Source organism: Betta splendens, chromosome 2, assembly GCF_900634795.4.
Source record: "Betta splendens chromosome 2, fBetSpl5.4, whole genome shotgun sequence".
Classification (NCBI taxonomy): domain Eukaryota; kingdom Metazoa; phylum Chordata; class Actinopteri; order Anabantiformes; family Osphronemidae; genus Betta; species Betta splendens.
This window is the reverse complement of record NC_040882.2, coordinates 12,221,350-12,249,273: the sequence shown is the minus strand read 5'-3', so window position 1 is coordinate 12,249,273 and position 27,924 is coordinate 12,221,350. Positions and strand designations below refer to the sequence as shown.

General features: G+C 44.3%; 2 protein-coding genes across 6 annotated transcripts; one reads left to right on the top strand and one right to left on the bottom strand.

Moving 5' to 3' along the window:
- Window positions 1-1,302: 1,302 nt before the first annotated feature.
- Window positions 1,303-27,468, bottom strand: LOC114844901 (uncharacterized). 4 transcript variants are annotated; one of them, XM_029132589.2, is made up of 7 exons: window positions 26,220-27,468; window positions 2,825-2,976; window positions 2,647-2,745; window positions 2,326-2,361; window positions 1,961-2,230; window positions 1,637-1,882; window positions 1,303-1,533 (listed from the first exon to the last, which is right to left on the bottom strand). In XM_029132589.2, the coding sequence occupies exons 3-7, from the start codon at window positions 2,675-2,677 to the stop codon at window positions 1,349-1,351; spliced, it is 768 nt and encodes a 255-aa protein (XP_028988422.1). In that variant the 5' UTR covers window positions 2,678-2,745; window positions 2,825-2,976; window positions 26,220-27,468; the 3' UTR covers window positions 1,303-1,348. The 4 variants fall into 4 exon arrangements, with proteins under 4 accessions (XP_028988422.1, XP_028988414.1, XP_055362877.1 ...); XM_029132581.2 differs by having other exon boundaries at window positions 2,647-2,976; window positions 26,220-26,300; window positions 26,615-27,468; XM_055506902.1 differs by having other exon boundaries at window positions 2,647-2,976; window positions 26,220-26,813; window positions 27,110-27,468.
- On the top strand, window positions 4,085-7,562 carry LOC114844927 (putative butyrophilin subfamily 2 member A3). 2 transcript variants are annotated; one of them, XM_029132637.3, is made up of 3 exons: window positions 4,085-4,293; window positions 6,164-6,517; window positions 6,809-7,562. In XM_029132637.3, exons 1-3 carry the CDS (start codon window positions 4,236-4,238, stop codon window positions 7,030-7,032), a joined length of 636 nt encoding a protein of 211 aa, XP_028988470.1. In that variant the 5' UTR covers window positions 4,085-4,235; the 3' UTR covers window positions 7,033-7,562. The 2 variants fall into 2 exon arrangements, with proteins under 2 accessions (XP_028988470.1, XP_028988458.1); XM_029132625.3 differs by having other exon boundaries at window positions 6,164-6,547.
- Window positions 27,469-27,924: the final 456 nt, after the last annotated feature.

The window sequence follows — 27,924 nt, the reverse complement described above, 5'->3', positions numbered from 1 at the left end:
TTGTTTACCACACAAATTCAAGTGACACAAAACACAAAGATCTGTGCACCCAGGCATCAGTGCCTCAATAATGGACAGACACTGGGCCTGGTTGTAGCAGGAAATCATCATCCACCATATCCAGTAATAAAAGAACATCTGAATACATATATGTGTTATGAGTTATGTCAGCTGATATTCTTTCAGTTCTGTGTCATTTCATTCACCTTTTACTGCCAAATGTCACCACAATTGGCTTATTGTGACGACTCAATAATTTTTAAGTTAACTTACAGACTTTTCTTAACCAAAAGTCTGTAATGTAACAAAATTCGCTGCTCGTTTCTATTTCTAACCATCCTGCCTGTATCCTTGCTGTATCATGTTTCATACTCATATTAATCACGTTACAGTTTTGGTCATTTGAAAAAATGATTCAAACACATTCGTAAGCTGTTAGTCTGTGGTTATGGTTGAAGTTTTTTATTTTTTTTTTACATAGGTTCAAATGTACAGAATATAAGAAAATTATCTAAATGTGTCTTTTGATTTTTGTCCTTAGATACTGTCATCACATCATGATACTACATCATCAAACGTATTAAAAATAATGAACACATGCACCAGAGATGTTGGGTGGTGGTGGAACAAAGATAGAACTTTAAGTGTTTCTGTTCCACTTTGTCATCCAGCAGCCAGGTGGTGCTGTGGCGTCCAGTGTTGCCCTGTTTGTTCATTTGTGGTATCACGTGATTTCCATGTTTGGTTCTTGTTTATCGCTGTAACTTGTTTCACATGTTGAATTTGTTTGGTAGTTAGTTTGCTTCATGTCGCAGGTGTGTGTGTGTGTGTGTGTGTGTGGGGGGGGGGGGGGGTGATAAGGCTGGGAGGGGGACACATGCTGCATTAAATAAGTCTCCCATGAAGGTAAACAACACATTTAAAAACCTTCACAGAGATGTGACATAAAGAGAACAGACGCCTCCTTTATTTGTTGTTAACAGATTCTCAGTGAAACATGAACTTATTCACGTTCAGAGAGAGAGAGAGTCAACAATAGGAAACAGGACGACAGGAAACAGGACGACCACAGTTGTTGGTGTCAGCGATGAATCATGAAACTCAGAGGACACGTTACCAGAAACCAGAGGTTTGATGAGGTGACATTTAATCAAGAAACAGCTCAGAGGCATCAGGTAACAAAGCGTCTGTTTGCTGCTGTGATCTCAGTGTTTGAGCCCAGACGTCCTCACAGTGTAATGATGGTTATTGATGGTTGTAATGATGATTATCATCCAGTCATTTAGAGCCAGAACAACAGAATGTAGGTTATTAGTTTAATATTTGGAAGATAAGGAGAAACTGAATGTTACGGTGAAGGCTTCAATTCAGAAACGCGTGTTTCATCTTTAGATTCTTCTGAACCTCTCTGTCTCAGCAGGAAAATCACTAACATCAGCATCAGAACCAGAACAAAGAGGGACTTTAAAGGCCACCAGACGCAGAGAGGACACGAAGAGAAAAGAGGAGGAGGAGTGGTGGTGGAGGGTCCCTCTGAAAGAAAACACACTGTTATTAAACTATGTGTGTCCATCGTCTCATCCTAAAGACCGCATCTGTTAACAGTAATATGAAGTGAAGGCTTCACCATGCTGACCTGAGACCAGTATCCAGCTGGACGCAGACTCACCACAAGCCTGGATGCTGCATTTATAGGCTCCTTCATCAGACTTGGTGACACGGTGGATGGTCATGTGACCTGTAGGCTCAGTCCTGATGAGGGAGCCATCTTTATAGAAATCAGCTGGGAGCTTGGAGGGAGGGCTCTTTGTTTGACAGTGCAGAGTGACATCATGTCCCTCCATCACAGGGAGGACAGGACTCTGCAGGATCACTGATCCACCTCAACACAGAGAAAAACCACAGCATTTCATCATGTCCACACAGACTCATCAGCACTAAGTCCACAGTCTGATCTTACCAGAGACACTGATGTTGATGCTGCTGCTGCTGCTGCTGGATGCAGAGCTGGACTCGCACCAGTAAACTCCACTGTCAAATGGGTAGATGTTATTGATGACACAGAATGAGTTCTTTGATCGTCCCCAATCGTCTCCACATCGAGTCATGTTTTTTTTGCTCGTGTTCCTCATCACCGTCCATTCATCAGAGCCGTCGTCATCGTCGCACTTCATGTACAGAGCGTCTCGTTCAAACAGCTGAGAGCTTTTAGAACTGAGAGTCAAACGAGCTGTGGAGGTTGAATCAGCAGGAACCGTTTTGGTTTGACTTAAAATAAAAACGTTTAAAGTCAACATTTATAAGCATTTCAGTTTTCTTACTGACCTTGGTTTGTTGTGGAGCAAAACAGTGAAATCAAAACTAAAAAGAAATGAAAGAATATGAAGGTTGTCAGAGACACAGAAACACTAGAGAAGAAAATTCAACTTTATGTGAAACACCTGAAATAATGTGTGAAATCTTTAAACATAAAAATTGAATTGTCACAAACATAAACATACACCAAAATTATCCAACAACCGTTTAACCATTAATAAATATAAAATATAAATAAATAAATTTGAATTTATTAAACATGTAGAAAATGAACATGATGTTAAGGTTAACGTCCTCAACAGAACAAAGTGTAAAAGTACAAGCATTTACCGGTCAGACAGTGTAGAGACGACGCCTCCATGCTTCTGTTTATGCGCTCAGCTGGTTTATTAGGCTCAACCTCTGAAGCCACTAGTCAGTGGATGGAAGCTAATGAGCAAAACAGCAGAACAATCAGTGAAGTGAAGGGATGGACACTACTGTGAACACATGCATGACGGGTGCAAACGTTGTAAATGCTTCCGTCTTCTTTCAGCAGTGACAGAGGAGCAGCCTCTCGTGCAGCGATGCTGGGATCCAGGAGAAAGTGATGGATGTGAGGAATGTGCTTCATGGCAGCTTTAAGAACGTCAGTGAAGCTGCAGCGATGAAGTCGTTCATCTGATGGAGGCGAAATAAAAAGCAGATATGAAGTGAAGACACAAGCAGCTGTTGACTGGATCTGCAACCAGGTATTAACATGTGGAGAGCTGCTTTAAACACCGTCACTAAGAATGAGGAACTTTAACAGCAGTTTCTACATGTTAAATGAACGATGATCAGAGATTAATCAGATAAGAAAAAGGGAAGAAGCTGCTTTTATTTATTTCAACACATCGAACTGAAGCTGAAACACAAGACAAGGAAATTTGACTTCATCTTGAAACAACTGAAATAATTATACAATAATAATAATTATTACAATAAAATTAATAGATATGAACTATATTATTAAATTAATTAATATTAAGTCTTTAGACATAGAAACTGTATAATTGCCCCCAGGTTGTGTTTAATGTGCTGTTAATATGTGTTTATTAAGCTCAACCTCTTCCTGTTAGAGCGGCTGAAGCCACTCGTCAGTGGATGGAAGCTAATGAGCAGCTGTGGACATGAAGCAGTTCAACCCAGCAGCTTGTCTCTCACTCAGTCAGCTGTTGTTCGTCTGGTTCCTAGTATCCAGCCATTTCTTCAGTCATTCTTTCATCTGAGGTTTAGCTGCATTGTTACCTGCTACTTTGATTCTAAGTCATGAAGAATCAATCAGTTTATTAGGGTCAAGTTGTGAAACAAGTAAAAAGGATTTGTGCTAATGTTAACACAGAACTATGTTAAAATAATGTATTTGATGAGGAATGTTTTTTCTGAGGACACGATTTTTCAAGCCATGAGGTCATCGTTAGATCCCAGAATGCCTTGCAGCAGAACGCAATAATGTGAGCGCTCCTCTTTCTGAAGCTTTCATTGAACCTTGAGTTGTTCTTCATTTTTAAGTGCATTTATAAAGAAACTATCTACAGTGGCTTGTAAAAGTATTCACACCCCTTACACATTATGACCATTTGTATTTTTATGTATTTGTACTGGGCACACAGGTCAAATCATTACAAAAAAGATACTCAAGACAGGACAGAATGTGTAAAACATGTTTGAGAGGAAATAAATCAGCTAGAGTTTGAGATAATATTGAGTAGTAAATAGTGTTTCATGTTTCTGGACAAGAAAAAAATTATGAAACCTGCCTTTTTTAAGGAGGGTAAGAAAAAGAGTGGTTTTTAACACAGAAGGTGGCGGTAACGTTACAGGGAAATGTGGAAACCAGTAAAAGCCAGAAGAAGACTGTCCCACTGTTTTCTCCGCACCACGTAGAAGCAGTGAAGATGTCTGAGTGTTGGATCCTACTTTTCTCCGTCTGTTTCCTGGTTTCTGCCTCTGAACGTGAGTCTGATTCTGTTAATTCTAATGTGCGACAGAGCTGCGTTTCTTTCGGTACAATTTAGGCCTTAAACGCACATTTGCAGCCGCTTCTGCTTTTACTGCGCAGCGTTTTGTAAACTTCAGGACCGAGCGCAAAAGGGCGGAGCCATGACGTCATCAACAAGCAGCAGGAAAGTAAAGGGAGGATTCAAAACTTTAATCTCTGAGGGAAATCGCTTTGCCCACATATGACGTCATTCACACAAAAGGAGGGATTGAAAATAGGTACAATTATTATCAGGACAGACATATAATATGTTCAAAATTCAAAAAACATTATTATTATGTTATCAATCAATTATCAATTATTTTGCACACTTTGATCGCTGTCACAGATGGAGGAACACACAGGAAGGAAGGGAGATTAAAAATAAGAATGCAAACACATCTACACACACTACCATCTAATTAGTAGCTAGTTATAAGTTTTATTATACATTTTTTTGCATAGATGAAAATCAACCCTCACAGAGGAGCAGTTGTACAGGCTGATGGCACCGGTAGGAAGGTTCTCAGCCTCAAATTCTTTTGTTTTACAGCAGCAAAACGACAAAAACCAAACAGACAAAAAACAGGACAGAAAAAACAAAACAACAGTAAACTGCAGTAAATTCAGTGTTCAAGGTAAATTATAAAGTAATTTAAGTTTAGAAAGAATGTATATGTGTATTTAGTGTTTATAGGACGACTGGGGATATAATAAAGTACACGAGTTTGAGCTGAGATGAACATGAAGCTGTGGAGGAACACAAGCGCTGGCAGCTGTTTACACACGTTTATATTAAAAGAAATATGTAACGAATCTAGATTCATTTTAATAGTTAAAACATGAACAAAACATTGACTAGTTCAAACTAAGCCTGGTTTGTTTTTCTACACGCCAGCGCGTGTACTGGGACGCGTGTACTGGGACGCGTGTACTGGGACACGTGCACTGGGACGCGTGTACTGGGACGCGTGTACTGGGACGAGTATACTGGGATGCCAGCGTGTGTACTGGGACGCGTGTACTGGGACGGGTATACTGGGATGCCAGCGCATGTACTGGGGACGCGTGTACTGGGACGAGTATACTGGGATGCCAGCGCGTGTACTGGGACGCGTGTACTGGGACGAGTGTACTGGGACGAGTATACTGGGATGCCAGCGCGTGTACTGGGACGCGTGTACTGGGACGCGTGTACTGGGACGAGTATACTGGGACGCGTGTACTGGGACGAGTATACTGGGATGCCAGCGCGTGTACTGGGACGGGTGTACTGGGACGAGTATACTGGGACGCCAGCGTGTGTACTGGGACGTGTGTACTGGGACGCGTGTACTAGGATGCCAGCGCGTGTACTGGGACGCGTGTACTGGGACGCGTGTACTGGGATGAGTATACTGGGACGCGTGTACTGGGATGCCAGCGCGTGTACTGGGACGCGTGTACTGGGACGCGTGTACTGGGACGCCAGCGCGTGTACTGGGACGTGTGTACTGGGACGCCAGCGACTTCTCTGGCAGCTCGCAGCCGTTCTTCTCCTGCTTTAGTCACTCTGTGTTGTGTTGATTAATGGACAGGAGACTGTGTGTGCTTCCCTCACTGTTTTAAACCAGGATTGTTGGGTTAGGGCTCTCCACCAGTGACCCCCCCCCCACACACACACAGCTGCCACCAGCAGAGAACCAAACCGGACCCCTAATTTCCTCGATGGATCCTCTGTTCAAAGCCTCCAATGGGACCGTGGACAGTCATACAACATTGGATCTGAAACTGCTGCTGCATGTTGTGTTGCAGCTGATCTGAGACCAGTGTCCGCTCTGAATGTGACACATTTGTTGTCTTCAGATGTGACCAACGTCACTGCAGAACCCGGACGGGTTGCGACGCTGCCGTGTACCGGTTCTGTCCACACTGACATCCTGACTGTGGAGTGGAGACGAGCGGAGGAGATCGTGTGCGTCAACACTCGACCCGAGAGCAGCGCCCACTGTGAAAATGAAGCCCTGCCATCGTCCGGTCAGAAGCGGGTCCAGCTGAGCAGCGGTTCCAAGGAGAGAGACGTGTCTTTGGTTCTGAACAACGTGACGAATGAAGATGACGGAACATACGAGTGTTATGTTCAACACAACAATGTGGGAGGAAACCACAGGCCTGATGAAATGACTCTGCTCTGCACCGTCCACCTGCAGGTAGAACCAGGTGGGTCAGAACCAGGTGGGCCAGAAACAGGTGGGTCAGTGAGTTTGGACCAGAACCAGATGGGTCAGTGAGTTTGGGTCAGAACCAGGTGGGTCAGGGAGTTTGGGTCAGAACCAGGTGGTCCAGATGGACCAGAACAAAGTGGGTCAGAACCAGCTGGACCAGGACCAGGTGGGTCAGTGGGTCATGTTGTTGAGACTTTGTAGTGAGCAGCTGCGATGAGTGATGTCATCAAAGAGGTGGAGATGGTTCTGTTGGGTTCTGATGACTCTCATCTGTTCTGATCCACAGGTGACACGGCTCAAGAAATAGAAGGTGGAGTAAACGAGGATGGAGGAAACAAAAGTGGAACTTCTGTGGCATTAATTGTTGGGGTTGTTTTTGCTGCTGCTGCTGCTGCTGCTGCTGGTGTTGCTGGTGTTTTAATCTATAAAAATAGGAACAAAGGCTCAGAGCTCAGATACAAACGAGCTGCTTCTGCTGAAGAAGAGAAGCTGCTGGGTTCCAGTAAATGAGTCCTAACAATAGACTGAAATAGACTGAGCCACAGCAGATCCACACTCTGCCCAGTTGATTCCTATTAATGGACATTAATACGAGAGTGTGATTATGAGCTCTGTTACTTTAAAACCCAGTAACAAACCGGTAAATGGGAAAACCAGAGGGAAACAAACTCTAAATACTGGATCTGAGGTGTTTCTTCTTTTGCAGCTTCTCTTTTTTAAAGCTCTTTGTTAACCTGCTGTTAGAGTCTTTGTTTCTCAGTATATGTTTAGTTCATCTGCTATTTACCCACAGAATGAACTGTAAATAGAGGCTCTCATATAAACGTAGAGACTGAGGATCATTGAATAGAAAAGCTCAGTTAAATGCAGCTAAACGTTGTGTTGCATTAATTCAATCTCAGATCTTTGCAGGCATTAATATTAAGACCTGCTTCATTCAGAGGCATGTGCTCTCTGCGCTCCTTTAATGTTCTACTATAAGTATCTGAGCTGTTTCACCTGCGACTGATGGAACATGTTCAATAAAGTCAATAACCGAGTCTGAGTCTGATCATTAAAGTTTGAATTTGTGTTTATGACACGAGCTAAACCCAAACTAATATATTAACTATGTTATGAATCTGTCGCTTTTTTATTATTTTGAGTTACGTACGTAATAACACGTGTTTGTGCCGTATGTTAAATGTTGTATGTAATAAAGTAGTCCCTAAAAAGATCAAGTTTGAATAAACGTGGGAGTCAATTCAGACTCCAATTCTGCGCTGTAAAGACTCTCGACCTTCATGACGTCCATCTCCTCCACTCATGTCAGGAAGACGCTAGTTCGACGCCGCTTCTCTGCCTTCACTCACTGAGCCGTGACCTGCAGCGACGTCCGACCACGTGATCCACTCCTCCTGTTTTACGTCTGAGTCCCATTTAAACTGTACAGATGATAAGAGTTCAATGATAAACATGAGCTGAACCTTGTGCAGCTGTTCTGTAGAGGAGATGCTGCTGATGTGACTGACTGACACTCATCACCGCTAAATCCAGACTCGAGGCGTCGTGTGTTGTGCTGTTGGCACAGATGAAGACAGTTTTGTCTGCGTTTGTTGCACTTTGTTCTGTAGCGTTTCATCTGCTCATGTTCAGAGCAGCTGCTTAAACCCGTCGTCTCTGCTCAGTCAGTTGCTGTGTTGATCTTCGAGCAGCTTCACATGTTTCCTTCAGTTTGTTCATCGTGTGTCGCTGTTGTGGTTCTTTGCAAACGACTGTGTGACCATCAGTCATTATTGATTCTTGTTCCGCCTGAAACAAACGGACCTGAACTCAACCATGTGAGTTAAACTACAGATCCACAGCAGAGTCGCTGTTTAAAGTCCTTGGTCGGTTTCACCTGGTTTGTGTTTCATCTTTGGTTAAATCTAATAAATTATTTAGACCATGTCTTGTCTCGTGGGTCCAGTTCTGTTAGTTTTTGCCGTCACCCGGTACATTTGGAAGTAATTTTGTGTTTGAGAAACATAAATGAAATGAAAGCGTGTGACCTTGTAATGGAAAAATTTTGCCTTTGTGCTATTTCTTATCCAACACAGTCGTCATGTGCTGGTTAGGTGCAATACTGAACTGAACATTCTTAAACAAACAACTAATCTCCTGTGCTGTCGTACATCAAGTCTAAACATCTGATGTTCCATTTGACTGACTAATAATTTATGATATATGTTTGTCTTTTACACCCGGACTCTGGCTCCATCCTATCTGACTCCCCACCAGACCCAAGGCTGTTAAAGCCAATGCATCTCGTCTTGGAAGCTCGGTGTTCCTTCCTTTGGATAACAAGACATGATGATGCAGAAGTGAGAATGCAAACATTCTCACTCACAGCGAGATAAGGTGGCACAAACAATTCCATTGCTGCAGAGAGACATTCCACCAGAGCCAGAGAAAGGGGTTAAAAGGCAGAAGCAACTTGAGGATCGTGGGCTCTTTGCATCACACCTTCGTGGTGTGTGCACTGATCTCCCCAGCTGGTTTTTGGTTTGTTGATGTGCACGATCAACATCCATGCTTTTTATTTGCTTTCCCCAATATTTTATTTTCTTTATTATTTCAATAAATCGCACAAAAGGACAACTCTCTCATCTGCTTCTTTATGGAAAATTTCCACCACAGACCTTCATTCACATTTAGCTTAAATGTGTTGGACCTTTTCAGGATTCTTCTTATCAGCCGGAGCAGTGGCGCCCCCAAGGGGTGGCCAGAAAAATAGAAAATTTGCCAGAAAAATTACTTTTTAAAAAAAAAAATGTTTTGATGTGTTACTGTTTCTCTTGGAGCCACAGATGTCTCTTCCTACAACTATCAGTCTCATAGATGAATTCTCAGGACTTTCAGAATACTCTATTAACTGGACCAAATCTATAGTGCTACCACTTAACCTTAAGGTGACTAACATCTCTTCTACCACACTCCATTCAGGGAACATTTAATACTTGGGCATTGAATTGTCGTCTAGGCTATCAGAGCCTATTGATCTAAACTACAATCCATTATTAAAACAAATAGAAACCAACCTCAAAAGATGGCAGTCCTTACCCATTTAACTTATGGGAAGAATTGCCACCATAAAAATGATGATCCTGCCAAAAATTAATTACATATTCTCAATGATTCCAACTCAGCCAGCCCAGGCGTGGTTTAAGACATTAGACTCCTACATCTCACAGTTTTTGTGGAAAACCAAGCCACCACGAATTAGTTTAAAAACTCTTCAAAAATCCAGACGCTGCGGCGGCCTAGAACTACCTAACTTCCACCACTATTTTCTTGCCAATAGACTGAACCATGTCCACAGATGGATAAAACCCATGCCAGCAGACTCCTCCTGGATAGACATTGAACAAACATTTTGTGGAAATATTAAAGTTGCAGATCTGCCTTTTATCAGCACCAAAATCAAACATCATTTGATTTTTTACCAGAGCATTAGCATAAAAGCATCATTGCAAGCCTGGTGGGAGTTTCTTAAAATTAATGGGTCTTCGCTTACTCTTTGCCAAAACACACCTCTCTGGAACAATCCAGACATCATACAAAACAAAAAGGCAATACACTTTCCAACTTGGCATATCAAAGGGATAACACATCTGAAACATGTTTTCACAAGAGACAAGTTTACCTCTTTTGAAGAATTAGTGTCCCACTATGAAATCACTAGTGCCAATTTCTTAGAATACCAACAACTAAAGTCAATACTTAATGCAAAAAGTAAGAATATTGCCATCCACATGCAACCACCACCAGTTATAGAGATTTATTGATATATCAGGGAAAAGGACAGTATCCAAAATCTATATGTTAATTTCCAATGTAGACCAGACAGTGAGCCTTCAGATCTCTAAATGGGAAGCTGATCTCAATATCACCACTAATTACACGTTCTGGAATAATATATGTTCTAATTTATTCAGAATGACAAAAAATACAAATTTACAACTAATACAATACAAAATTCTTCATAGAACTCCCTATACAGGACAAAGGATGTTCCAAATGGGTCTCACAAACTCAAATATTTGCCCTCACTGTACAGATAACACAGCAGATAGATTCCTACATGCATTCTGGTCATGTTCACCTGTGCAGCAATTTTGGCAAAGAGTATGTGAACACCTGTCAACCCAGTTAAACTGTCTAATCCCAGCGGCCCCTGCACTTTGTCTTCTAGGAGATCTAAGTGGGCTTGATCTAGAGACAAATTCATCACACACACTTCTTTCTGCCCTCTGTGTCGCAAAGAAAATCATCCTTATGAATTGGAAAACTAAAAAAAATTAAGCATTACTCAGCACCTGAGCAGCTTCTTAGATTATACCACCTTAGACACATTGTCTGCTTCATCAAATCAATGACCAAAACTATACTCCTGATTGATTCCATTTCCAGGTAAGGATGCGTGGGGCTCGGGTACTGCGTCATCTCTGGCACAGTGGTGGTGGGGTGACTGGTGGTTGAGGGTGCCTGCCTACCTAAGGAACCAGGACAACGGGACTGATGGACTCTGGGCTGGCCGCATGGGTCCCCTGCGGCGGGGGTGTGGTGGCTGCTGAGACCGGGGGTCCTGTGCCGGAGTAGGGCCATTTTGAGGGTTGGCGTGTGCCTGTCTCCGGGCAGCGGAGGTGGGCTTCCCTGCCGGTGTGCGGGGGGCGGACCTGGCGGTCGCTGCCCCTGCTCGGGTGGGGCGCTGCCTGCCCTAGCGGTCCGACGTCCTCTGGTGGATTACTCAGTCTACAACCTTCATTGGGCCCTGGGCGGAGGTTGGCCCTCAATGCACAACCGCAGAGTATGTGTGTGGGTTTGAGTGTAGCACTACACTGGGCGAGCATGGGCATACTTGAGCGAGAGAATGGGTAAGTGTGAAAGAAGGGTGAGGATGGCTCTGGCTGTGCTGCGTGTGGCGCCTGGGCAATAGTAATGCGGTCCCTGGGTCTCAGCTGTCTCTTCCTGGCTGGGCGTTGTGGGAGGCGGTGGGATGGGTAGCAGAGCCAGTCGGGAACCTGGCTCTGCAGACCCTGGTGCTCTGCTTCACAACTACATTTCTCCACATTCATCCACTTAGGTTTGCAAGAGGCGTCCTGCTGATGGAGGGACCGGGGCTACCGGGAAGTGGTACCATCTCTCCCAAGTGGGATGCTCTGCAGTTTTAATTGCATTAGTCATACACACTCTTCCAGGAATCTGGGGGCTCCTTCCGGGGGGGCCAGTGGACGGAGCCTTCCCATTGATGGCTCTGTCTGCTGGACCCCTCGGACAATTGGCAGTCTCCCAAAGTTCCTCATACTTATAAATAAATACACATACATTTAGGGCCGAGGGTGGGCTCTTTCACTTGGGCCTGGGGCTGAGGCCAGTTGTGGCCTCGCCCACTGGCCCTGGTGGAGAGATCACCACCCAGTTTTAACTGCAAAAAGACATTTAGGGTGAGGGGGGGCACTATCCGGGGGACACACCTTCAGCCAGCAGTTGTGCTCCTGGAGGTGTCTCCCACCTTCAGTGCACTTTAGTTCCACACACTCACGTTCAAGCTGGGTTGCAGGGTTCTGGGGTACCTTTCTGCTGCCCTCTGCCTCCCCCGGGTTGGGGGGGTTGGGCGGGGCTCGGGAGGAGCTGCGGTCCCTGCCTGGGGCCACATGGACAGCAGGCCGGAGACCTACCCTCCCCACGAATGTGATCGAGCGAATGGTGTGGGTGCGAGAATGTATCTGAGAGTGCATTGGTTCACGTATGATTGACTAGTTTGTTGTAAGAGAGTTTATGGTGTGTGTGTGATGATGTGTGTTGTACATGTGGGTGGGTGTATGCGTCTGTATTTGTGTGAGTCGGTATGCGTGTGGTGCGGTTGAAGTGTGGGGGGTCCGGTTTTCCGCCCGGGGTACGATGATCGTCTGCCAGGGTGGTCTCTTTTCTGCTGACCCCACCAATTGCTGGCCTTGTGCTGCAGGCCGCTGTAGCGCCAGGGGATGAGGTCGGGCCGATGGGGTAGGCCCCGCTCCGCCCATGTGGGGGTGGTGGACTGGGGGCGGGCCCCACTCTGGGCGCGGGGGCATCTTCTGGCGGGCTCCCTACGGACCGTGGGTCCTCGGGCTCTACTCTTTGAGGCTGACCGTCCCGCCGGGGGGAGTGTTTGCCCCTGGTTCTCATGGGGCGGACAGCGTTGACCCACGGTGGCCCACTCTGGCCTCGGGTGCTGTCTCTGTGGCTGCTGCAGCTCTGCCTGGGGGGCTCTGTGTGGGCGGCTTGGGTCGCAACACCTGCCCTCCTGGAACTGAAGGTGTGTGGGCTCCCTGGCTGCTGGGATTCTTTCCTCTGCTTGCTGGATGGGCGTAGTGGCCGAGCCCCTCACATCACCCTGGCTTCCACGAGTGGCATTGTTCATGCACCAACGTCTGCCTCACCCTTTGGGTGAATAATATTAAGCTACAGCCATACTAACCTTGTAGTGGGACACTTTCCAAATCTAACTGTAAGTATTACTGATACTTATCACTACCAATATCAATAATGTGTGAATATGGAATTTGTGGTGTTGTATGTCATGACTTTTATTAAGTAGTATGGGATATGTATAACAATGCAAATATGTATGTATATGATATGTATATGTTTGTATGAGTATGTGCACATACCTTAACACTATTATTGGTATTAGTATTAATTTCCAAGGTAAACCACAGTACAACAGTTGTTTAGTTATGAATGTGTTAGCATAAGGTACATCCCTGCTTATTTATTTTGCTCCGATTGTTTACTTAACAGATTTGCTTGGTTTCAGCAGCTGGTTGCACCCCTTACCCCCCACCCCCCACCCTCCCACATACACGCCCTAAAGCAGAAACTTAACCTGTCCACCAACACAGCAACATCACACATATTTTGGATTAGCTAAATAAACCATTAAATAAACCATAAATCAAGAAGACTATATATATTCTATATATACTCCTCTTGTTAAAGCAAAGCTGTCCATCACAATATGGCATTCAGCGTAAGATATGCTGCTTGTTAAACTGCTGGACAGAACAAAAAAAAAAAAGATAGGATGGAGTCCGGGTGTAAAAGACAAAAATATATCATAAATTATTAGTCAGTCAAATGGAACATCAGATGTTTAAACTTAATGTACGACAGCACAAGCGATTAGTTGTTTGTGTAAGAATGTTCAGTTCAGTATTGCACCTAACCAGCACATGACGACTGTGTTGGATAAGAAATAGCACAAAGGCACAATTTTTCCATTACAGGTCCCAGCAGCAGTGTTCCTCCTTTGCTTCTCCCTGTGTTTGAGTTTGTTTGGCTTTGTGAGTAGCTGGACGGGTGAGCTGCTATTTCCTTCTGTTTATTGGTTTTAGGTGGATGTCGTTTTCCTTGTTGACACCTTTGACTGAAGCCACTTTGGCCTCGTCTCACCCTGAGGAAACCCTCAGTTGGAGCTCTGTAACTACTTTTGTTACAAATGGTTGTGTGACAATCATTTGTGTCCTGGGAGCGTTGGTTTTTGGGGACAAACATGAAGGTCACTCTGGGTGAACTGTCTCTACAGGGACAAAGCAACACATCACATGTCAGCGTAGGGTCAGATGCAGCTTATTGTGATATTACACCTTCGTTAAATGGGGAAGGTTGCTTCTGTGAACCTCTTCTAGTCAGGTTAAGTCAAAACAGTTGAGAGTGGTGACCCTTGACAAATAGTACATACAAGTACATTATTTGTATAATGGTTTTAAAAGTATAGTTCAAGTTAACTTTTGTTCACATATATACTAAGACATACCAAACTATACCAAAGTATATTTAACACTTGCTTTCTACTTACAAGTATAAAAAAAGGTTAAGTGTTTTTTGTCTAGATTTGTAATTATAATCAAGTATACAAGAAAGTCTAAATATGTTATGAGTTATAAGTTAACTGACTGTATAAGGTAGGAATACAATCAATTAAATGCGTAGCGTGCTACATGCACAGTGTGCAGATATTTGATGTGGACATTTCAGTTTAAGCCAAGAAAAGTCTCAGTTAACCCAAATGAACTGTCTTTTATGTACACAGCACAGTTGTATCTTTTCTTTAGTCCGTCATATTTATCACTGATGACACACCCTAAAGCAGAAACCTAACCTGTCCACCAACACAGCAACATCACACACATTTTGGATTAGCTAAATAAGAAAAAAAAAAAAAAAAAAAAAAAATTTATCACTGATATCCAGCTCCATCAGCTAAAAATCCTTAGACCAGAGGCAGTTACCAAGATTTCCACACATTTAGCATGTAATGGACACTTTGTTGCACCGAACAATGCCCAAAAACCTGCTTTCATTTATTGTCACATTTGTCTGTATTTTGCTTGTTAAAATGAATTTGGATTTTATTTTCTTGGCTGACAGTAAGTGTATTGCGTCACTTCCTGTTATTGAGGTTTGCTGTCGCTACTTGTGTACAGCGTTACTTTCCACTCTCCCCTATTTTCTAAACTATTTCGCCTTGTATCGTGAGACGAGGTTGTTAGACTTAGAGTCTCCGCTTCGCACCTTAGACAACAGGCTGGATGTTGCAGATGTTTATCTGACGACGCTGTTGCCAGATTCAAGCAGATGATTCCATCTCCATTCCATTGATCTTTTGCCTCATCGTCATGTAGCTACACAGAGGAATCTGTGAAACAAAGTGGAATCTGTACGAAGTCTGGTGTTTCCTAAAAGGAACAAGAATGATCCATCCATCACCACCAGTAACAATATGAACCTGGAGGGAAAGCTTTGTGATCGACAGCGATCTGACCAGAAACACTGCTGCTGCTGCTGGAACCAGAGCTGGACTCCCACCAGTAAACTCCACTGTCAATGGGAGGATGTAGCTGCTGCAGGTAGAACCATTACTCATCTCCACACATCTTTGTCCTGTTACCAGTCGAGTTCCTCTTCACCGTTCATCCAGCCGATTTGTTGTGGTCCTCACAGAAACTGACTCTGCTGTAAACATCTGAGCTCTGCTTTGACTCACAGTCACGAGCTGAGGTTTGTCATTTGGGTTTCATAAACACAAAGAGTCAGAACCACATTCTTAATGTAAACGCTCTCATCACATTGGCGAACAGAACCACTAGATCATAATGAGAAAGACATTCTAACCTCTTTTGGATCTGCAGCCCATCACTGCAAAGACAGGAAACCTCACACCAAACCGGACCCAGAACCGACAGTAAGTCTGTCACAGACCCGACATGTCCAAGGACGAGTCACCATCGCTGCTGTTCGTCCTGACGCCACACTTCCAATTTAGTCCCAGGCCTGAACTGACTGCTGCTTAAAGAAGACTGATCATACTTTTCCTTCTAAAAAATATTAGACTTTAATGTCTCAGTAAGGTCTCTGTAAATTTTCATCCCATAAACCCCTTTAGATCGTCCACACTGCCCCTGTCAGTATGTGGTTCTCACTCCCCATCAGCAAACGCTGTGTTTTCTGGGCTCCATGGATACGAGCCACAGCTTCAGGGTCAGATCCGGGATCGTAGACGTATGGTTCTACTACGCTACGAACCAGCTGCCTATTGTCGTGCAGATCTGTATTGGGTCTTCTTCTGTCGAGGATTGCGGTGGATTGTATTCTCAATGTCGCACTACTGCCACCTATTGTATCCTAACCGCTGAAGAGGAGGCTGTTGTAGTCACCACATTCGTCACCACGGAGCGTTCGTGTTGGCTGACTGACGGTAAGCGTATCGCGTCACTTCCGGTTACTGAGGTTTGCTGCCGCTGTGTGTGTACGGCGTTACTCTCCGCTCTTTTCTAAATATTATCGTTTTATATCCGATAGCGACTGCTAAAAGTTGCAAAACAAGCTTGTAACACTCAAGCATCTTTTCCTTTCATTAAACGTCCTGCTAATTTACACTGTTATTTAAGTGTTTTCTCCGCTAGCGTAGCTCCTAGCTTACTTTCCTGCTGTGGCTTCCCCCTTTTCCTCTCCCTCTCGCTCTGTTCGGTGTTCTGTGTGTCTTATGTTTAGCTTATCCTCAGCCTCCTTTAGTGATGGTAATGGTATCTGTAATAGGTGTACGCTAGTTGCAGGGTTGGAGGCGAGGTTGTTAGACTTAGAGTCTCGGCTTCGCACTTTAGAAAACAGGCCAGCTAGCCAGGTCCCTTTAGCCGGTGCGGAGCCTCCTAGCTTAGCTGCTACCAGTCCCCCGGCAGGTCCCAGGCATCTGGGTAACGAGTGGGTCACGGCTCGTAAGAAACGTAGCTTTAGGCAGGCGCCCACGGTTCACCACCAACCGCTTCACGTTTCAAAAGGATTTTCCCCACTCAGCAACACATCGGCTGAGAAACCCACTCTGATCATTGGTGACTCCATAGTCCGAAACGTGAAGTTAGAGAATCCAGCGGTCATAGTTAGGTGTTTGCCTGGGGCCAGAGCGGGCGACATTGAGTCTTATCTTAAGCTCCTGTCTAAGGATAAGCGTAAGTACGCTAAGATCGTAATACACGCAGGAACTAATGACGCCCGGTTACGCCAATCGGAAGTCACTAAAACTAACATTGAGTCGGTGTGTTCGTTCGCCAAAACAATGAGATTTGACAATGGGAACAATTTTTTTTCGTTCTGTCCAGCAGTTTAGCAAGCAGCATATCCTACGCTGAGTGCCATATTGTGATGGACAGCTTTGCTTTAATAAGATGAGTATATTTAAAATATGCTCTTCTTGATTTATGGTTTATTTAATGGTTTATTTAGCTAATCCAAAATATGTGATGCTGCCGTGTTGGTGGACAGGTTAAGTCCCGCTTTAGGGTGTGTATGTGGGAGGGGGGTGGGGGGGTAAGGGGTGCAACCAGCTGCTGAAACCAAGCAAATCTGTTAAGTAAACAATCGGAACAAAATAAATAAGAAGCATGGATGTACCTTAGGCTAACACATTCATAACTAAACAACTGTTGTACTGTGGTGTACCTTGGAGATTAATACTAATACCAATAATAGTGTTAAGGTATGTGCACATACTCATACAAACATATACATATCATATACAGTACATACATATGTGCATTGTTATACATATCCCATACTACTTAATAAAAGTCATGACATACAACACCACAATTTCCATATTCACACATTATTGATATTGGTAGTGATAAGTATCAGTAATACTTACAGTTGTATTTGGAAAGTGTCCAACCACAAGGTTAGTAAGGCTGTAGCTTGATATTATTCACCCAAAGGGTGAGGCAGACGTTGGTGCATGAACAATGCCACTTGTGGAAGCCAGGGTGATGTGAGGGGCTCGGCCACTACGCCCATCCAACAAGCAGAGGAAAGAATCCTATCAGCCAGGGAGCCCACACACCTTCAGTTCCAGGAGGGCAGGTGTTGCGACCCAAGCCGCCCACACAGAGCACAAGGCCAGCAATTGGTGGGGGTCAGCAGAAAAGAGACGACCCAGGCAGACGATCATCGTACCCCGGGCGGAAAACCGGACCCCCCACACTCCAACCGCACCACACGCATACAAACTCACACAGACGCATACACCCACCCACATGTACAACACACATCATCACACACACACCATAAACTCTCTTACAGTCTCTTACAGTCGGTCGTGCTCCTGGAGGTGTCACCTCCAGGTGGGTGACACCTCCAGGAGCACGACCGCTGGCTGACGGGGTTTCCCCGGACAGTGCCCCCCCTCACCCTAAATGTCTTTTTGCAGTTAAAACTGGGTGGTGGTCTCTCCGCCAGGGCCAGTGGGCGAGGCCACAACTGGCCTCAGCCCCAGGCCCCAGTGAAAGAGCCCACCCCCGGCCCTAAATGTATGTGTATTTGGCTAAGTATGAGGAACTTTGAGAGACTGCCAATTCTCCGAGGGGTCCAGCAGACAGAGCCATCAATGGGAAGGCTCCGTCCACTGGCCCCCCCGGAAGGAGCCCCCAGATTCCTGGACGAGTGTGTATGGCTAATGCAATTAAAACTGCAGAGCATCCCACTTGGGAGAGACGGAATCACTTCCCAGTAGCCCCGGTCCCTCCATCAGCAGGACGCCCCTTGCAAACCTAAGTGGATGAATGTGGAGAAATGTAGTTGGGAAGCAGAGCACCAGGGTCCGCAGAGCCAGGTTCCCGACTGGCTCTGCTACCCATCCCACCGCCCCCCACAACCCCCAGCCAGGAAGAGACAGCCGAGACCCAGGGACCGCAGCATCACTGCCCAGGCGCCACACGCAGCACAGCCAGAGCCATCCTCACCCTTCTTTCACACTTACTCATTCTCCCGCTCAAGTATGCCCATGCTCGCCCCGTGTAGTGCTACACTCAAACCCACACACATACTCTGCGGTTGTGCATTGAGGGCCAACCTCTGCCCAGGGCCCAATGAAGGTTGTAGCCTTAGTAGTCCGCCAACCCCCCCTGCAAAAGGCCCGAGCAGTCACCAGAGGGCGTCGGACCGCTAGGGCAGGCAGCGCCCCACCCGAGCAGGGGCAGCGCCCCAGGGGAGACACACCCCTCCGGGCACAGGCAGACACCCCCGGAGGGAGTCGCCCGGGCGCAGGTCACCCAGGTCTCCACCCCCAGGTCCGCCCCCCGCACACCGGCAGGGAGGCCCGCCTCCGCTCCCCGGAGACAGGCACACGCCAACCCTCAAAATGGCCCTACTCCGGCACATGGCCGCCGGTCTCAGCAGCCACCACACCCCCGCCGCAGGGGACCCATGCGGCCAGCCCAGAGTCCACCAGTCCTGTTGCCCTGGTTCCTTAGGTAGGAAGGCACCCCCAACCACCAGTCACCCCTCCACCACTGTGCCAGACATGAAGTAGTACCTGAGCCCCACGCATCATTACCTGGAAATGGAATCAATCAGGAGTATAGTTTTCGTCATTCATTTGATGAAGCAGACAATGTGTCTAAGGTGGTATAATCTAACAGGCTGGCTCTATCATTTTTTTAAGTGGAAGAACAACAACAGGACACCTTTTAAAGGATTCATCAAACTCATAGTGGAAACTACTAACTCCAAACTGGACGAATGAGTAGAAGTCTATACTTCTTCCTACTCCATGTCGAACATTTTGTTTATTGGCCTTTGTTACCAATTGCCGTTTGTTTTTTCTATATACTTTTATATTGTGTGTGTGTGATGTAAATGTTCGAAATAAACAGATCAAATCAAATCAGTTGTATTATGAGAGAGAATGACAGAACATCTCAGGACAACATTGGGTCCATGTCTTAATTCGTATAATATAAAAATAACAAGCTAGCCCGTAATTAATTGCTGGGTTCAAATTTGAGAAATCAGAAGATCTGGAAATCTGACGTGGCTGAGTTGATGGTTAAAGTATATACAGAGTGAAATAAAACAGGCAACAGGTGTGGTGAGTAATGGCAAGCAATCAACTTAAACAAGGTAAGGAAAATAGGACAAAGAAGAGATCAAAATACTTTAAAAGTATCAAGCTTCTATTACTAATACCTACATACAACCCTCCATCTGAACACAAGCCTAAACCAATGTGTGTATTAGAGCCATGTAATCTCCATATCTGCATGTCTCTGACCCACTCCTCCTTTCAGGGTGGAGCCTTGTGGAGCCCGATGGTTGAGACCCAGTCTGAGGAAATGTAAGTGTCTTTTTAATGTGATCAGCAACATTCAACCATCTTCGAACTGTCATGAGTCGTCATCAAACTGATGATAGATCAATAACTGCAGCTGGAGTTTTATTCTCTCCATCAGACTTCTGTCAACTGACAATCGACTCAAACACAGTGAACAGAAAACTACAACTGTTTGACAACAGGAAGGTGACACATGTGAAGGAGGATCAGTCTTATCCTGATCATCCAGACAGATTTGACTACTGGCCTCAGCTTCTGTGTAGTGATGGTCTAACTGGTCGCTGTTACTGGGAGGTCAAGTGGAGAGGAGATGTTGAAATAGCAGTGAGTTACAGAGGAATCAAAAGGAAACAAGACGGTGTAGACGGTGGATTTGGATACAATGATCAGTCCTGGAGTCTAAGCTGCTCTGACAATGATTGTTGCTATGTCCGTCACAATGAAATACAAACATTCATATTTTCCTCTGTATCTAACAGAGTAGCAGTGTATGTGGACTGTCCTGCTGGCACAATTTCCTTCTACAGTGTCTCCTCTGATTGTCTGATTCTTCTTCGCACATTCAAGACCACATTCACTGAACCTCTTTATCCTGGGTTTGGGTTCTGGCTTAGCACGTCTGTTTCCTCAGTCTCTCTGTGTAATGTTTAGTAGACAGAGTTTGGTTCTGTCAGAGAAATGTACCTGCTTGGGATCATATTCCTGGATTTCAGTTAAGTGGCTGCTTTGCAGATGCTTTCCCTCGGTAACTGCTTGAAAATTAGGCTTGACTGTGTTTAGTTTAGATACATTTATGATTTAGATCAGTGAGGAGGAGCTCAAGTTTGCTTTACCCTCTTGTATTTTATTTGGGTATAATTTGCGTACTTTTGGTAGAGTCAAAATTTGGTTCTGGATGTGAGTGAGGTGTGGGGGTAGCATGACATCTGTTGTGGACTTTATTACTTATATACTTTTATTCAGAATTCATCTAATAGTTTGTTGGAGCGGATGTCAAAAATTCCTGAAAATTATTAGAACCAATAGGCTAAAAAAGACTGAAGAGCAATCGGAAGCAGTAAAACTGATGTTTCCTACAAAATGAAGTAGTATTATTGAATTAGTTGCTGCCTGCTATGCAGAGATAGTACACAAGCTGACATTTGCAAAATCAGCTTACACTATTCCCTTACAGTCCACACATTCATTGACATCTTTTTGTTTTTTTTTTATTGCTGGTTGTTTCATGATTCTTTACTGTTCATTATTTATTTCTATTTGCATATATTCATAACCATTTATTCATATAGATATATTTTTTTATTTCTATAAGTGGTGTAAAAATTTAGAGAAAATTGAGGAAATAGTATGTGTTTAAACATAAATATAAAAGACATGTCTGTAATAATTTTTTATAATAACACTTTGATGTGTGTAAATAATATTCGATGTATAGACATTGATTAAAAACAATGATTGAAATGTGATGTCATGGTGGTGATGTCATTGCGTAGGACTAGATAAGTCTAACTTCCTCCTACTCCGTTCAAGCATGTACTAGGGAAATTAAAAGCTGATTAGCATTTTCTTGCACATGTGTGAAGTCTAGTCTAGTTTCCTAGTTGGAAAAATTAGTGTCTTAGCCATCCTCTTCTCCTTCGTCTTCATGTTTGCCTGTTCAGAGACAAAGAAAAAGCATTTTTAAGGGGAAGGGGGGACCTTTGAAACTTTCCATCAGGTCGTCAATTGTCTTGGTTCCAACTATTTAAGCTGGTGGATTCAGGCATTTTGTTTCTCTCTACTGATGCACAAGTTTGTGGTTTGCCGCAGATGGCAGCCATAGCTCTCCGCTCTTCAGGACCTTCTACTTAAGGGCAGGCTCAGTGAGAACATCCCGACGCAGTGCTACACCTTCCCGGCTTCCAGCTGCTCTGTTCGGACCACGTCATGGAGCTTTCCAGGAAAACACGAGGAGGCAAAATCTGCCCTATTAATAGTACCCTAATAATAACTTGACTTTAGTGCATAGTTCCAGGCCCAGAGCACTTTCCCCTTGTTCTAATAGAAGTGTACTATCACCACACAAAGATTTGTGTACTTTTACTGTATAGTTTCGGATTAAGTAGTATTGAAAACTACCATGTCATACTGTAATACAATCAACTTTGATGATTAATAACTTGACTTTGGTGCATAGTTCCAGGCCCAGACCACTTTCCCTTTGTTCTACTAGAAGTGTACTGTCACCAAACAAAGGTTTGTATACTTTTACTGTATAGTTTAGGATTTATTAGTATTCAAAACTACCATGTCATTCTGTAATACAGTCAACTTTGATAATTAATAACTTGACTTTGTTGCGTAGTTCCAGGCATAGACTACTTTCTCCTTGTTCTACTACAAGTGTACTATAAACACAAAAAGATCTGTGTACTTTTACTCTATACTTTATCATTCAGTAGTATTCAAAACTATCACGTCATACTGTAATACAGTCAACTTTGATGATTAATAACTTGACTTTGGTGTGTAGTTCCAGGCCTAGACTACTTTCTCCTTGTTCTACTGAGGTGTACTATCAACACACAAAGGTCTGTGTACTTTTACTGTATAGTTTAGGATTCATAAGTATTCAAATCTATCATATCATACTGTAATACAGTCAACTTTGATGATTAAAAACTGGACTTTGGTGCATAATTCCAGGCCCAGACCACTTTCCCCTTGTTCTAATAGAAGTGTACTATCACCGCACAAAGATTTGTGTACTTTTACTGTATAGTTTAGGATTTATTAGTATTCGAATCTACCATGCCATACTGTAATACAATCAACTTTGATGATTAATAACTTAGACGCGTACTACTACCACAGAAAGATTTGTGTACTTTTACTGTAAAATTAAGCATTTATTAGTATTTAAAACTGCCATGTCATAATGTAAAATTTTGATGATTAATAACTTGACTTTGGTGCATAGGTCCAAGGCCAGAACACTTTCTACTTTTTCTACTACAAGTGTGCTATCACCCCACAAAGATCTGTGTACTTTTACTGTATGATTTATCATTTATTAGTATTTAAAACTACCATGTCATACTGTAATACTGTATGAGCCTCATAGTCAACTTTGATGATTAATAACTGGACTTTGGTGCATAGTTCCAGGCCTAGACCACTTTCCCTTGTTCTACTAGAAGTGTACTATAACCACACAAAGATTTGTGTACTTTTACTGTTAAGTTTAGGATTTAGGATTTAGGTAGTACCATGTCATGCTTTAATATGGCCCTTACAGTCAAGCACAAAACTAATACAAACAGTTTAGTGTGTAACTTTCTTTTGTATTGTTTTAAGTCTGCATGTGAAGAGAGAGTAATTGCATTAAATCTAATACTGAATATGTGGATATATACATTTTGTATTTACATTTTAGTGTTCAACACTAAATATTACAATGTGCAAGAACAGAGATGGCAATAAGGGGATATGCCTGGAACACCTTTCCAGGGTGGCGTCCAGGAGGCATCTGAAACAGATGCCCGAGCCAGCTCAACTCCCCTCAATGTGGAGGAGCAGCGATTTCGCCCAAGCTGGAGCGAGCAAACCAAATTTTTTGGGTTAAGAACCATGGCCTCAGACTTGGAAGAGCTGATTCTCATCCAAACTGCTTCACACTCAGCTGCAAAACGCCCCAGCGCATGCTGGAGGGCCTGGCCCGATGAGGCCAACAGACTTCATCTGCAAAAAGCAGAGACGCAATCCTGTGGTCCCCAAACCAGATCCCTCCAGTCCCTGGCTGTGCATAGAAATTCTGTCTATAAAAATAATGAACAGAACCGGTAACAGAGGGCAGCCCTGGCGAAGAGACCAGCGCTCCCCCACAAAATTCTACAAGGGACGCGGTCGAATGCCTTCTCCAAGTCCACAAAACACCTGTAGTCTGGTTGAGCAAACTCCCACAAATCCTCGAGCACTCCGGTGAGGGTATAGAGCTAGTCCAACATTCCAAGACCAGGAGGAACAGGCAGTGGTCAAGTGAAGTGGATGTTTTATTACTGTAAGTCTGTAAATATAAGCAAGCAGAACACAATGTATTTAAAATATGGCAGAATTTAACTTTTGATCAAAATAGTTTTGGCTCTAACATAAAAACATCTTATTGCTTTAACCGGTCTAATACAGATATTTGAATTGGTAAAATAACTTAGTGGTCACTCGTGCAGTTTCAAGCAGACACAACACGTGGAGTAAACGTACTCTACGTAGAACATACATGTTGCTGCAATAATCAGCTGTAGATTTGAGTCCTGGCGTCATGTCATAGAATTAAACTGTAACGATTACGCAAAATCTAAGACAACTTGAAAAGGTGAATAGTATTTACAAGTTATGGCAGTATGAAATCGAAATAAGCAGCTGTGGTCCTTGACAACCCGAGCTAAATCGATTTCTGGCGTACAGTCACTTTTTGGCACGACACCTGTCTCGAAACATGCCGCAGCCCCCTGTTCTGGGTCCTCAAGGGAAAACGGCGTTAAAATGCTGGATCAGCTCCGTGTTCGTCACTTTGCCTCCTCGCTCCCTGATGAAGCGCAAAACGGCCTCTTCGCTGCACTCGGTGGCCATTGGAAACTAACGGTACCGGGCTGTCTCAGTAACTACAACCTCTGCTGGGACTGTTTGCAGACAGTGTCTATGTAGGGACAACTTCAGGCCCTGGGAGATTGTGGGCCCCAGGAACCTGAATAAGTCCACGGTAGACACTGTGTTATTGTGGATGGTGAGGGGGGGGGGGCACGCCATTCTTTCTGAAGTCCACCATCATCTCCACAGTTTTGAGCGTGTTGACCTCTAGGTGGTTTTGACTGCACCACTGGACCCCCCGTCTGTGATCAGACTCATCACCACCCTGGATGGGCCCAATGATGGTCATTTTGTTTGCATACTTCAGTTTCACAGATGGGTCCCCTGAGATGCAGTCGTTGGTATAGAGCAGTGGGGAGAGGATGCACCCCCGTGGTGCACCGGTGCTGATGGTGCAGGTGCCAGATGTGAAGCTGCCCAGCCTCACCTGCTGCCTCCTGTCAGTCATGAAGCTCCTGATCCACTGGCATGTGGGATCAGGGATGGTGAGCTGGGCCAGTTTGTGGTAGAATATTCCAGGGTGGATTGTATTAAAGGCAGAGCTGAAGTCCACAAACAGGATCCTGATGTGTCCCTGCCACATATATCCATATGTGCCAGGGAGATCTAGGTGCTGCAGGATGTGGTGCAGTCCCAGGTTTACTGCATCATCAGCCGACCTGTTTTTCTTGAAGGCGAACTGCAGGGGGTCCAACAGGGGGTCTGTGATGTCCTTCAGATGCCTCAGCACCGGCCTCTCAAACGACTTCATGACCACAGATGTCAGGGCAACAGAACTGTAATCATTTAAGGTCGTGATGGCGGTTGAAGAGCTGGGTGAACATTGGCACCAGCTTGTCAGCACAGACTCTGAGGCAGGTTGGGGACCCACCATCAGGTCCTGGAGCCTTTCTGGTTTTCTGCCTTTGAAGGAGGCAACAGACGTCTCCTCCACAAACCTTCAGTGCCGGTAGGGGGTCTGATGGTGGGGGTGTGTGAGTGAGCCTATTGTGTGGCCAGGAGGTGTGAGGTGGTTTGCTTTAAACCGGCAGTAGAAGCTGTTAAAGTCGTCTGCCAGACTTTGGTGGCCTCAGGGTGTGGAGATGGATTCCTGTAGCTGACGAAGGAACTGGTCACCACCCCCGTAGGCTTCCTTCTTAGCACACTGGATGATCCTCCTTGTTGTGTGTTCTCACCACTATCCAGCATTCTAGTCTTGTTACCTTGCCATGCTATCGATCTTGTTTTGTCTCAGACCACATCTTCAGCCTAGCCCTTGCTGTTTCTGCCAGCCTGTGAGAGTTTGACCATTGCCTGTTTTTGACGCCTGCCTGCCTTTTCCTTATCTGTACTGCTGCCTGTGATGAACCTGTGTACCGACCATCGCCTGTATTCTGGATCTGATAGTGCTATTAAACCAACTTTTACTTACCTGCTGTTTCTGAGCTGTGCATGTGGTTCCGCCACGTTATCCTCCCTGGCAGTTCTGCCTTTAAAAAAAGTTACAAAAAATCTGAAAAGATAAAAAGGAAAGTTTGACACACCAAGGATAGAAAAAGTAAGAAACTAATGAAGACTGAGAAGTGACTAAAAAAGAAAGAAGTATGTTATTAATAAAAAAATATGTTACAGCGGGAATTTCACTCTATAGATATCATTCGGGCATTGCCAAGTTTGGAGTCGGAGGACATGCACAGTCAGTGGCGGAACTTTTAGAGAGAGGTCTGCCTATTCCCTAAAATTACTGATTTATCCCGTTTAACATAATCTCAAATTTAGACTTGACACTTTTCTCCTTTCATCAAGCAAATGCCATCGCATAATTACAAGAAGGGTGGAATGGTGGTCCAGTAGGTAGCACTGTCGCCTCACAGCTGGGTTTGATTCCTAGGGCGGGCCGGGTGCATTTCTGTGTGGAGTTTGCATGTTCTCCCTGTGAACATGGCTTTCTCCCACGGTCCCAAAGTATGCATTAGGTTGATTGGTCACTCTGAGTGTTCCTCTTGGGTGGAAAAATGCATGCAGTCTGCCAGTGAATAAGATGCCAACTTATATTCAACTTTAATTCTTTCAAACATGTAGAAAACAGCCGATATATCAACACACACAATTCCACACATATACAAGAAAATGCTAAACAGCTTCCGATTTACATAGTACATGCTTGAATGGAATAGGAAGAAATTAGACTTATGTAGTCCTACCCCTTAATCTCACTTTTCAATCATTGTTTAAACCCATAATTATTTACCCACTCATGGAGATATGAAACGCATTCATCAAAATATTTTCGTGTCATTAATTTTGCAGTGTATAAAGCACCTACAACCACCTGGACAAGCCTGGCGCCCTAGTGAGGATCATGTTTTTCGATTTCTCCAGTATCCAACACCATCCAGCCTGCGCTGCTGAGAGAGAAATTGAAGGACATGCAGGTTGAGCCCCCCCTGATCTCATGGATCATGGACCAGTACGTCCACCTGCAGAACTGTGTCTGACACTGTGGTGTGCAGCACAGGGGCTCCACAGGGGACAGTCTCCCTTCCTCTTCACCCTGTACACCTCAGAATTCCTCCTCCCTCTGCTGTGCAATGCCATGTATAATAAATCTTAAGCTAGTATTTAGATGCAAGTGGGTGTATATGTGTTAGCATTCTTATTTTCAATCCCCCCTACCTTCTTGTGTGTACCTCTAACTGTGAAAGCAATCAAAGTCTGCAAAAAAAGTCCCCTCTGGGATTATTAAAGTTTTTTGAATCTTGAAATCAGGAATCAATTAGAACTGGTTTAGAAAGAAGCAGCATTAATATATGAATCTGAAGGGATCAAACTATCAGTACTACAGATCACACAGAGACACAGGAACCATGAGACCCGACTTCAAACCCAGGATAAAGAGATTCAGTGAATGTGATGTTGAAGGTGTGAAGGTGAATCAGTTTGCCATAGATGACTCTGTAGAAGGACAGAGAACCAGCAGGACAGTCCACATAAACTGATACTCTGTCAGACACACGGGAGGAGATGAAGGTTTCTATGTTATTGTGACAGACTGAATAACCATTATCAGAGCAGATCAGACTCCAAGACTGAGGGTTTTGCCCAAACCAACAGTCATCGCTGTCTCCTTTCCTACT